General features: G+C 39.3%; 1 protein-coding gene across 1 annotated transcript; it reads right to left on the reverse strand.

The window, feature by feature from the left end:
• Positions 1–3,566: 3,566 nt before the first annotated feature.
• Positions 3,567–10,886, reverse strand: LOC112317647 (olfactory receptor 51I2). Its single transcript, XM_024574726.4, has 3 exons — positions 10,829–10,886; positions 7,749–7,927; positions 3,567–6,360 (listed from the first exon to the last, which is right to left on the reverse strand). Exon 3 carries the CDS (start codon positions 6,305–6,307, stop codon positions 5,372–5,374), a length of 936 nt encoding a protein of 311 aa, XP_024430494.3. The 5' UTR covers positions 6,308–6,360; positions 7,749–7,927; positions 10,829–10,886; the 3' UTR covers positions 3,567–5,371.
• Between the last annotated feature and the right edge of the window lie 1,995 nt (positions 10,887–12,881).

Below are 12,881 nucleotides of genomic sequence, written 5' to 3' on the forward strand. Positions count from 1 at the left end.
AACTAAATGACATAGAGACTAAAAGCACAATTGTAAGGATCAATGAATCCAGGAGCTGGTTCTTTGAAAAGATAAACAAAATCGACAAGCCTTTAAGTAGGCTCATCAAGAAAAAAAGAGAGAGGATCCAAATAAACAGAATTAGAAATGAAAGTGGAGAGATTACAACTGATACCACAGAAATACAAAGGATCGTAAGAAATTACTATGAAGACCTGTATGCTAAGAAATTTGAAAACCTAGATGAAATGGACACATTTCTAGAAAAATATAACCTTCCAAAACTGAATGAAGAAGAAGCAGAAAACCTGAACAGACCAATATCAGCAAAGGAAATTGAAGCAGTCATCAAGAAACTCCCATCACACAAAAGCCCTGGACCAGATGGTTTCACAGGAGATTTCTACAAAGCATTTAAGGAAGAACTAACCCCTATCCTTCACAGACTATTCGAAAAAATCCAAACTGATGGAAGACTCCCAAACTCTTTTTATGAAGCCAGCATCATCCTAATCCCAAAACCAGATAAAGACACAACGAAGAAAGAAAACTTCAGGCCAATATCGCTGATGAACATAGACGCTAAAATTCTCAACAAAATATTAGCAAACCGCATCCAGCAATATATTAAAAAGATCATCCACCATGACCAAGTGGGATTCATCCCAGGGATGCAAGGATGGTACAATATTCGCAAATCAATAAACATAATACATCACATCAACAACAGCAAAGACAAAAATCACATGATCATATCAATAGATGCGGAAAAAGCATTCGATAAGATACAGCATCCATTTCTGATAAAAACACTCAGCAAAGTGGGAATAAAGGGAGCAGTCCTCAACATAATTAAGGCCATATATGAGAGACCTACAGCCAACATCACACTCAATGGACAAAAACTTAGAGCTTTCCCACTAAGATCAGGAACTAGACAAGGATGCCCTCTCTCACCACTCCTATTCAACATAGTATTGGAAGTCATAGCCACAGCAATCAGACAAGAAAAAGCAATAAAAGGCATCCAAATTGGAAAGGAGGAAATGAAACTGTCACTGTTTGCAGACAACATGATAGTGTACATGGAAAACCCTATAGACTCCACTCAAAAACTACTCGACCTAATAAATGAATTTGGCAAAACAGCTGGATACAGAGTCAATACTCAGAAATCAAAAGCATTCCTGTACACCAACAACGAATTTGCAGAAACAGAAATCAGGAAAAAAATCCCATTTGATATAGCAACAAGAAAAATAAAGTACCTAGGAATAAACCTAACCAAGGAGGTAAAAGACCTGTACTCAGAAAACTACACAACACTGAAGAAAGAAATTAAGGAAGATACAAACAAATGGAAGCATGTACCATGTTCATGGATTGGAAGAATTAACATCATCAAAATGGCCATACTACCCAAAGCAATTTATAGATTCAATGCAATCCCTATTAGAGTACCCATGACATATTTCACAGATATAGAACAAACATTGCAGAAATTCATATGGAACCATAAACGACCTCGAATAGCAGCAGCAATTTTGAGAAAGAAGAACAAAGCAGGAGGGATCACAATACCTGATATCAAACTGTATTACAAGGCCACTGTAATCAAAACAGCCTGGTACTGGCATAAAAACAGGCACATAGACCAATGGAACAGAATAGAGAGCCCAGAAATAAACTCAAATCTATACGATCAATTAATATTTGACAAAGGAGGCAGGAGCATAAAATGGAGCAAAAACAGTCTCTTCAACAGATGGTGTTGGGAGATCTGGACAGCTACGTGCAAAAAAATGAAACTCGATCACCAACTTACACCATACACGAAAATAAACTCAAGATGGATAAAAGACTTAAATATAAGTGGTAACACCATAAAAGTCCTTGAGGAAAACATTGGCAGGAAAATCTCAGACATTCCACGCAGCAACATCCTCACAGACACATCCCCTAAAGCAAGGGACATAAAGGAAAGAATAAACAAATGGGACCTCATCAAAATAAAAAGCTTCTGCAGGGCTAAAGAGAACAGCATTAAAATACAAAGAGAACCAACAGTATGGGAAAACATATTTACCAATGATACCTCAGACAAGGGCCTGATCTCCAAAATATATAAAGAACTCACACGACTCCACTCCAGGAAGACAAACAACCCAATTAAAAAATGGGCAAACGACTTGAACAGACACTTCTCCAAGGAAGACATACAGAGGGCCCAGAGACATATGAAAAGATGCTCAGCATCACTAGCCATCAGAGAGATGCAAATTAAAACCACAATGAGGTACCATCTCACACCAGTCAGAATGGCCAACATAAACAAATCCACAAACAAATGTTGGAGAGGATGTGGAGAAAAGGGAACCCTCGTGCACTGTTGGTGGGAATGCAGACTGGTGAGGCCACTGTGGAAAACAGTATGGAATTTCCTCAGAAAACTAAAAATGGAACTGCCCTTTGACCCAGTAATTCCGCTGCTGGGATTATACCCTAAGAACACTGAAACACCAATCCAAAAGAAGCTGTGTACCCCAATGTTCATAGCAGCACAATTTACAATAGCCAAGTACTGGAAGCAACCTAAGTGCCCATCAGCAAACGAGTGGATCCAAAAACTATGGTATATTTACACAATGGAATTCTACGCAGCAGAGAGAAAGAAGGAGCTTATACCCTTTGCAACAGCATGGATGAAACTGGAGAGCATTATGCTAAGTGAAACAAGCCAGGAAGTGAGGGACAAATACCATATGATCTCACCTTTAACTGGAACATAAGCAATAGAAGGAAAAAGCAAACAAATTATAACCAGAGTCATTGAAGTTAAGAACAATCTAACAATAGCCAGGGCGGGGGTGGGGGGTGGGGGCGGGGACAGTGGGTAGAGGGCATTACAGGAACTACTATAAAGGACACATGGACAAAACCAAGGGGGAGGGTGGAGAGGGGGGAAGGAGGTGGGTTCAGCTGGGGTGGGGTGGAGGGATGGGGAGAAAAGGCATACAACTGTAATTGAATAACAATAAAAAAAAAAAATTAAGCCTTTGATTTTTCTTGCAACAAGAAAACAAGGATTACGTAATTTTTATTTAAGAAACACTGGAAATTTTGGAGTATCAAACATAGTATATTTTTGGAGTACCACATTTCACATAAAGATTTTCCATAATAAATGGAAAACAGAAAGACCTTAATACCCCACATATGTAAACAAATAAACATTTTAATTTATTTTACCACAAACGCATGTGCACTGTGTGTGTAGAACTTAATTTTACATACATTTTATGTATTTTAAGATACTCATGTAGTCATGAGTTTTTGCTAGTTTAGCCAAAATTATCTATATGTATCTATCTTTCTATTATCTATCTATCATCTACCTATCTATCTCCTTGCCTATCTATCTTTAAGATACAAAGTTCTTTAGGGAAAATGCTCTTTTGTTTAAATCTTCAGTTGTTTCACTTTTTGACACAATGAAAATGCCAGCAGTGGGAGCACAGTGAGAGGGAAATCAGGTCTTCCATAAGGTTGAGACTGTGGGCTTAATATGTGATAGATTGCAGAAGAAATAACTGAAACCTACACAAAAAATAAACAAACACTTAAAAATTTATGGCCATATAATATTTTAGGTTTAGTAGGTTATTTCTGTAGATGAAAATTTATGATTTTTTTATGGGGAACCGTTCCAAGCATGGGAAATGTGGCCCAGCCCCCACTTGGAATAGCCAGTGGGCAGGACCCACATCCACGGATAGGTTCTCCTGTGGGGAATCAGGCCTGCATTGTACCTAGGCTGCTTTGAGACTTGCTCTTGCTAAAACTCCCTCCCCTTGATTTGAGGCAGCAAACCTTTACTGCATATCTTTAAAGTAACTTCCTAAAATCTATGCTAAACCTCCCAAGGACCAGTGTAACCAGCTTAACCACTTTTCCCTTTACATTTGCAAATATACTTCCTCTTTTATGTAATTAGCAACATCCTCTCCTTTGTTTTCTGTAACTGCCTAAAGCAAACCTGTGCATAGTAAATGAGGACCATCCTCAATGTAATGTGCCCAGAAAAGCAATAAAAGCCTGGCATGGCAAGGGTCGAGGAGCTCTCCTCTTGAGAGAGTGGCCGCATAGTCCCTTTTCCTCCACAGGACTCGGTAGTGCGTGTGTATTTGTCTATTGCTGCCACAACACAGGATCCTGTGGGCTGGGATCCACATCAATTTTTTATTGTATTCCAGAATTTTGTATTAGTACAAATCCCCCTCAATTTCTTAAAACACTTTAAACATATATTGACAACTCACTAACATTTCACATGAGTGTTTTGCATAATGTGAAGTATGTCTGAAATGCCCACAAATTTAACTTAGTTCTTAGAGGACAGGGAAATTTGCTCTATCAACTTAGATCAATAAAATAGTGAAGTCACCACTGCCAATCATTTCTGCATCAGCAGAATTATAAAAAAAGGTAAGAATAGCTCACTCTTCTCCCTCTTAAAGATTCTCAGATGTGGGTCAGGAGTACCTAAAAACTTCTAGAAGAAATATGTATCTCTACTGATCTTAGTAGGCTAAAGAGAAACTTGTCTGGCACAGTAAGTAATTTGGGAACAATATCTTGATCTCAGTGCATGTGTTATTCTTAAACAATATGAATAAAAGGAGAATTCTTTTTCTTCCTGGTTCACCAGCACAAATGCCTGCTATTGTCATCAATTAATCATGTGTTTTTACACACGTAAACTAAGTGACATTATTATGTGATTAAATTGTTTTATAAAAGTTTTATCAAATATACATATGTGCATATGGGTTTGTGTGTGTATGTATGTGTATATATGTATGTGTGCATATACATATATGTATATGTATATATATTTCTTACTTCTTGCTTAAAGCTTAAGTACCTATCAATCTGAGTCCCTTTTTTAACTTCACAATAGTTCATAATACGAACAGATCTTAACTCATTTAACTATTTTCCTACTGATGGCCATTCGAATTGTAAAATCTCATTTCAAAAGCTGTTGAAGTAAGAGTCCTCATCAAGTCTCTGAATTCATGAACAAGCATCCAAGTACGAATGTAGGGCAGTACTAAAAATGAGAATTTCTGGGCTAAAAGGCATGTGTATTTTAAGTTGACACATACAACAAAATAGCTGACAGAATACTATGCAACTCTAATTTAGGTTATGACACATATGGTACAGTACAGAAATGTGCATTCTCTATACATGTATGAAGCTTTCTAACTTTGACAAGGTGATGAGCACTCTCTCCTTCCACGCAACACCTTTGGTGATGAAAATAACTGTCTTTAGGGTAATCATCTCATCAACACAGACACCTGTATTATTTTCTTTGAAGAAAGAGGTGGATTAGTCCCTGGCGAATCTGCTTGGTCTTAACACTGTAGATGATGGGATTGAGCACAGGAGGCACCAGAAGATAGACATTGGCCAGGAGCAGACGGACAGCAGGTGCAGCATGCTTCATGAAGCGGTGCACCAGAGCCACGCTGATCATGGGTACATAGTACACAAGGACTGCACAGATATGTGAAACACATGTGTTGAGGGCTTTCTGCCGTCCTTCCCCAGAGGTAATGCCCAGCACTGTGTAGAGGATCAGCACATAAGAAATGATGATGAGCAGCGAGTCCAGACCAAAAGTGGAAGTTACAATGCAGAGCCCCAGAATGCTGTTGGGCCGAGTATTGCCACAGGGGAGCTGGATAAGATCTGAGTGAAGACAGTAGGAGTGGGAGAGGACCTTGTGGCCACAGAAGGGCAGACGCTTCAGGAGAAAGGGCAGTGGGAACATGAGCATGACACTCTTCAGTCCAAGAGCAGCACCAGTACCAGCAATACGGGGCAGGGTCAGGATAGCAGTGTACCGCAATGGGTTGTAGATGGCCACAAAGCGATCCACAGACATGGCCAGCAGAACTCCTGATTCCATGATGGAAAAGGAATGTATGGAGAACATCTGTAAAAGGCAGGCTGCAAAGGAGATCTTATTGGCACCAAGAAGGAAGATGCCCAGCACTGTGGGCAGTGTAGAAACAGAGACACCAAGCTCTGCAAAGGCCAGCATAGCAAGAAATAGGTACATTGGCTGGTGCAGAGAGGGGCTGTTCTTGATCACTGCCAGAATGAGACTATTACCCACAAGGGCCACAAAATATGTAGAGCAGAATGGGAAGATAAACCAAGGGTAAAGGGCTTCCAGCCCAGGGAGGCCAGTAAGAAGAAAATATTCTGGGGTGAGTTGACTTCTGTTGAACATTTCCTTATATTGGAGTTGGGGATGTTGATCTAGGCAGGTGCCAGGGATACAACCTAGAATGAGACACACAAAGCTAATTTGGGACTGAGAAGGGACCACATATCCTGGTTTCTACTACTATCTGCCAACTTACATGCCTCTTCCATTCAATGACCTGTTCCATTTGGTCTTCAATCCTAAGTAAACCTGTGGAGTCATGACTTGCAAACAGGTATATTGCCAGAATGAGAGAATTTGGTAGAAGAGTGTATTACTCATAATTCAAACTAATCTGCACACTGATTTCGCTGTGTATATTTGGTAAGGATTGAATGTTTCTCATCACTATGAAGAGAAGGTATTTTTTAACTTAAAGAATACACTCACATAAAGAAAGCTGTAGTCTATTAGATATTCTAAAACCCCCCATTAGAGCATTTTGGATTTTAAGTGGCTGAAGGGCACAGAGTTTAAGAATAAACTTACTTGCATTTTTAGTTTTCTGAGGAAATTCCATATTGTTTTCCATAGTGGCCTCACCAGTCTGCATTCCCACCAACAGTGCACTAGGGTTCCCTTTCCTCTGCATCCTCTCCAACATTTGTTTGTGGATTTGTTTATGTTGGCCACTCTGACTGGTGTGAGATGGTACCTCATTGTGGTTTTATTTTGCATCTCTCTGATGGCTAGTGATGCTGAGCATCTTTTCATATGTCTCTGGGCCCTCTGTATGTCTTCCTTGGAGAAGTGTCTGTTCAAGTCGTTTGCCCATTTTTTAATTGGGTTGTTTGTCTTCCTGGAGTGGAGTCGTGTGAGTTCTTTATATATTTTGGAGATCAGGCCCTTGTCTGAGGTATCATAGAAAACTAAAAATGGAACTGCCCTTTGACCCAGCAATTCCACTGCTGGGATTATACCCTAAGAACACTGAAACACCAATCCAAAAGAACCTGTGCACCCCAATGTTCATAGCAGCACAATTTACAATAGCCAAGTACTGGAAGCAACCTAAGTGCCCATCAGCAAACGAGTAGATCCAAAAACTATGGTATATTTACACAATGGAATTCTATGCAGCAGAGAGAAAGAAGGAGCTTATACCCTTTGCAACAGCATGGATGAAACTGGAGAGCATCATGCTAAGTGAAATAAGCCAGGTGGTGAGGGACAAATACCATATGATCTCACCTTTAACTGGAACATAATCAATAGAAGAAAAAAGGAAACAAAATATAACCAGAGACATTGAAGTTAAGAACAATCTAACAATAGCTGGGGGGGGGGGCAGTGGAAAGAGGGCATTACAGGAACTACTATAAAGGACACATGGACAAAACCAAAGGGGAGGGTGGAGGTGGGGGAGGGAGGTGGGTTCAGCTGGGGAGGGGTGGAGGGATGGGGAGAAAAGGCATTCAACTGTAATTGAATAACAATAAAAATTTTAAAAAAAGAATAAACTTACTTCAATGTCAGCATAGAATTGCTCAGTAAATAAAGATTCCAAAGTCCATCCTTGCCACACCAAGCATCACTGAAGGCTGGCTTCCATTGGAGACACAGAATTTTGAGATTTACTTGGATAAAACATCTCTGAAATGGGTTGTATTCTCTGGGTTCACTCTACAACCTTCTGGATGATCACTTTGGTTTTTACATATGGTGGGGTAGGTAGTATAGGAAAAAATCATTGTCATAAAGGTTAATGAATAGAAGTATTTTGCCCACAGGAATATTTATTAATGGAAAGATGTATTCTTCCCATTGGAAAATTCCTCCACTCTTGTCAATCCCCATGTTGCAGGCTAATGAGTGCTTACTGTGTATATGAGCACAATACGCAATGGTCCTAGAGGATGGTCCTTAGAACATGATTCTGAAACTGTAGAAAGATGACAAAAATTTTTATTCAGCATGCCTCATGTCAACAGTGCTGATGTCTTCTCAAAAACCTTCCTGGAAGGGCAACCTGAATCTTTTTACATGATCTGAGACAAATATATCAGTTAAGAAAGGGAGGAGGAGAGCTCTGCATACCAAGAAGACGCAACTATGAGGTAACCTCTACACCTCAAGACAGAAGGTCAATCAAAATCTCTGCTTTAGAAAAAAGTGTAAGAGAGGGAAAAATATCTGTCTCTGAAAGGTAGGAGAACAGATCTGATTCAACGCTGGAAACAAAAAGTCACAATTTAGAGGATAATGTCGTGGAGGTGAGGAAGCTGGAGGTAGTGGAAGGTGGGATTACAGTTGAATGTGCAGACATGATTTTAAACGTTTGAATGCTACTTTCTACTGAGCTATTCTTTGAGTTGGAATTTTCGTATCTGTAAAATGGAGATAATCCTATAGATGATAAATATAATATTATAATAACAATAATGTAATATTCTGAATAAAGGAATCTTATAAACTGTGATAATCACAAGCTTTGAGAAAGTAATATTGCCTTTTCTGGGAGATATTAGATCCTCAGTGAAGACCTATTGCTTACTGAGGGATAAACATTAGTGATGATATAAGGGCTGTTTGGTAAGGAACCACTTGTGATGCTGTTATTCTGAGCCAGGTATTTAATTTTTATCCAATTATTTTCATTCATGTTTTTCTCCCTATCATTATGGATAATATTCATCTTTTTGCAATTAAGCCATTTTTAATTGCTTAAAATTTCCTAGCTTGAAGATATCAGCTTTGCATCTTTATTAAACTGAGACTTGAAAAGTACCTGGAATGTCTCTAGGAATTATTTGACCCTGCTTTCTGATCTGTGAGGGACACGGCATCTCACACATATTTAAAAGTCTGCTGCTTTTCACTAGTCTTCTCATTGTTCAAAAATTTTTCTACGTGGGAAATGAGTCATTGTGTAAAACTGCCAGTGCTGAGTGTCACCTGCCATGTAAGTGAAAGCAGATGAAATTTGAGAAAGAGTCTTCCTGTCTTTGATACAGTTTGTGGGGAGGGAAAAGTGTCATCTTCACAAACCCAAACTTTATTGATTAGTGTATTAATTTTGAAGACATCATGAATAAAGTGAAGGAATGTGACTCTAAAATATGATATCTTGACACTGCAGAATGGTCTGGTGGAGAGGAAATCAGTGGCATCTGAACATCACCCATCAATTTGAATTAATAAGAAGAACAGTGCTTTTGTGCCCCTGCTACTGTTTAAGATGAAAGAAAAATTATTTATAATTCACGCATGTATCCTCTTTGAATGGCACACTTCTTAATGGCTGTTGAACTCCAGCAAGATTTAATTCCTTAACTCGACTCCTCCACATATCCTGGTACACCCTAACCTGCCTTTTCTCTCTTGGTCATTCCTGTGATTTGTTTTGTTTTTGTTGTTTGTTTTGCTATTTTTTCCTTTCCTTTTAAAACATAAAACTCATGTTTTCAAACACATACAACTTCCACCATTTTTTAAATAACATCTGGTTCAGATGCCAATTCTGTGATGTCTTTGCTCACTCATGTGTGTAATCACTTCCTGCAGCAGCCTCTCACAGCACTTCCCTTTATTTTAGTTGTTTATGTGACTTTCCCAGTTGTCTGAAGCTCTTCCAAAGAAGACCTAGATCCTCTATTTTACACATATCACTAGGGCTTAATAAATGGGAAGGGAGAAACGGGACTGGGGTGCCAGGAAAGAAGACACACTCTAATACACAGTGTTCTCATTCTAGGCTGGGCTTTGAGGAGGGACTTACCTGTGTTCTTTCATCAAATGAGAGCTTCTTTGAGGTCAGAAAAACAATGCAAATTCTTTTAATTCATTATATACAAGGAGCTGCTGTAGGATATCAGAGATTGTATTTAATGAATGAGTGGTGAGAGATAAGTGGGAAATACAAGAGGAAATTACAGGGTCATGTTATCAGGGGAGGGGCAACTAGAATTATGAGAAAAGAAAAGAAACACATGGATCTGGTGCTGTGTGTCAGGTATTCTGGAAGGGTGCCCTGTGCATGTTGCCTTCGTACATGCCATGTTATTTATCCTTAAAATACTCAAAGTGACCAAATCATACATATTTTAGAACTTGGGAGAGTGAGAATTTAGTGTTTCATGTGATGTGCCAGAATCTAGTGGTGACACTCAAGATAAAGTTAGGATAAAAAGGAAGCCTGAGCAAAGGCTACACAAGGAAGCCAGTTAGAACAAAGGAGATGGAGTGAAGATGAGGCTGGGCCAGCCAGAGAGAGAAATGAGGGAGAAGTGAAAAGCATAGGTCATCAAGGATTTGTGTTTAAGAATGAGCAGGCCCTAATGGATATGCAGCTCTCAGCATGGAAGACAGGCGACAAGACTTACTGGTACAGAAGGTGAAGGGAAGGAGGGTAAATAGGCCTATGAAATGAAGATGGATTTAAAAACTGAATTAAATATCTAGTTTAAAAAAAAAACTGGATTTGGAGACCAAGTGGAGGTTTTCCTGTCCCAGGTTCCTTAATAAACAAAGGAGATAGGTAAAATAGACCTAGTGTTCTTCTGCCACAGTAAGGCTTTCTGGACAAAAGCCCCTGGCTCTGCTCACCTGAACAAACTTCCCAACCTCCAAGTCCTATAGGCCGAACTTCAGGGCAAGCCCCACTCCTCCTCTGTGGAAGCCCACCTGACCTGTGTTTGATCTCAGGCCTGGCCTCCAGCTCACCACCTGGAGGCATGAGCTGACTTGTTATTTATTACAACTCCAGAACCAGCCCTTTCCTTCCCCTAATTTTGACAATTAATCCCTTGGGAGGCATGGACCAACCAGCCCCAGAAGAACATGCTGCCTCTGAGCCTGCAGGAATAAATGGACAAAGAAAGGAAGATCCCTGTAGATGTTCTCAGGGGACCAAGTCACATTCTAAGAGAATATAGAAGAAGATGACACATGTGTGTATGTTTCTATGAGTATGTCTGTGTGAGCATGTTTTTGTGTGCATACACAAATGTCTAAATTACTTAAATGTACACATGCACACTTGTATAGCGTGTGTGTGCTGGTAAATGCATAACCACTCTCCTTTTGTAGAATTTTGTTTGCAAGTTTGCAAGAATGTATGAACATGCACATCTTCCCACAATTAGATTTACCATTGAATGTATATTCATGTAGGTGTTGTTGTGACAGAGCAATGTCCTTGAGTTGCTAACCTAGGAAATAATTCTCAGATCTGAATAAAAAGTGCAATCCATATCTGTGTATCTGCATGTATGTATTGTTTTTATCTATACACACATGTGTTTGTATAATATTGTAGGTTTGTTTCAAGGTCCTTTTAAAATAATCTGAAAACTGTTTAACGTCTTGAACCTTATTGGTCAGGGACATTTCTGTGTCTCATGGGCACAGGCAAAAATTGCTTTGTGCTGAAACTGGTAAATTGTGAGTTTTTGAATTTACACCTTTCACACAGAACTCAGTGTCCTTTTTTTAGGTGAGTGACTTATGAACATATTGTCCTATCACCACATTCTCAATCTCAATATTACTTGCTGTGGTTATAATCTAGGCTTTTATGTCTCTCCTGACTAAGTTTTCCCTGTAGTTGGGGCTCTGAGAAAGCAGGAACATCGTCCACTGTGTCACCTCAGCTCAGAGTCCAGGTCATGTTGCACCCTGCATGGACTTTTCCTGAATCAGCCACAGAACTTAAATTAAAACACCTGAGGTCGTTGGCTGTTTTTTTCTCTTTAATTTTACTAGTTCACCACGAATACATAAATGGTCTCCGAACTTATTTCATTTTCTTAAAAATCAGAAAAATTGTACTTGCTTCAAAGAACAAAAATTTTAATGAGAAAATTTATTGGACAAATCTAAAAAATACTAGGCACTCAAAATATTATCTGATTGCACTTCATCACAAGCAGAATTCCACAGCAAAAAATATAAATAAACATTTTCAGTTTCTTTTATTTTTAACCTTTGGCTTCCATTTTTTTCTTCAACAATTGTTATTAGTTTTGTTTTGTTTACACTTTATCTTTAGCTCATCTTGAAATCTTGTTTCTTCACAGAAATATTTCACTCAACCACACCTCTATCTGTGTCCCACACCCACATCCCTCACTAACTCAGGCCATGGCCTGCCCTCTTAGGCAACAGAGTGCTCCATCCCTGGCCTGGTTTTTCTGTTTGTTGTTGTTGTTGTTGTTGTTTTAATTTTTATTGTTATTCAATTACAGTTGTATGCCTTCTTTAACTCTCTTCTTCCTCTTGCCCTTGTCCCTGAAAACCACTGTTGATACTTTGTCTTGGACCAGGCACTGACTCTGCTAGTGACCGTATCTGCCATTGGTCTGAGATCTGGTGTGAACTGCATTCTCAGTAGATGGTGATCTTGTCCAGCCTTCCTTGATGTGGAATCCCCATATCCAGATCAGGCAGGTCTTTGCAGCCAGAGTTGCCAGGGTAATTCTCTCATTTTTCAGCTGTTCAGTTGCTGCTGTGTCCTGAAATCTCACTAAGGAATTGAAAGCCTCATTGTGTAAGACACTGGTGGCAGTGCCTTTGATCATGTTGTATTCTAAAGGCTCCTGAGTAGGATCCCTAACCTAGTCTGATTGCCAAGGCAAATTCCCATGGATTCCAGCAACCT

This window comes from Desmodus rotundus, chromosome 5, assembly GCF_022682495.2.
Source record: "Desmodus rotundus isolate HL8 chromosome 5, HLdesRot8A.1, whole genome shotgun sequence".
NCBI classification, from domain to species: domain Eukaryota; kingdom Metazoa; phylum Chordata; class Mammalia; order Chiroptera; family Phyllostomidae; genus Desmodus; species Desmodus rotundus.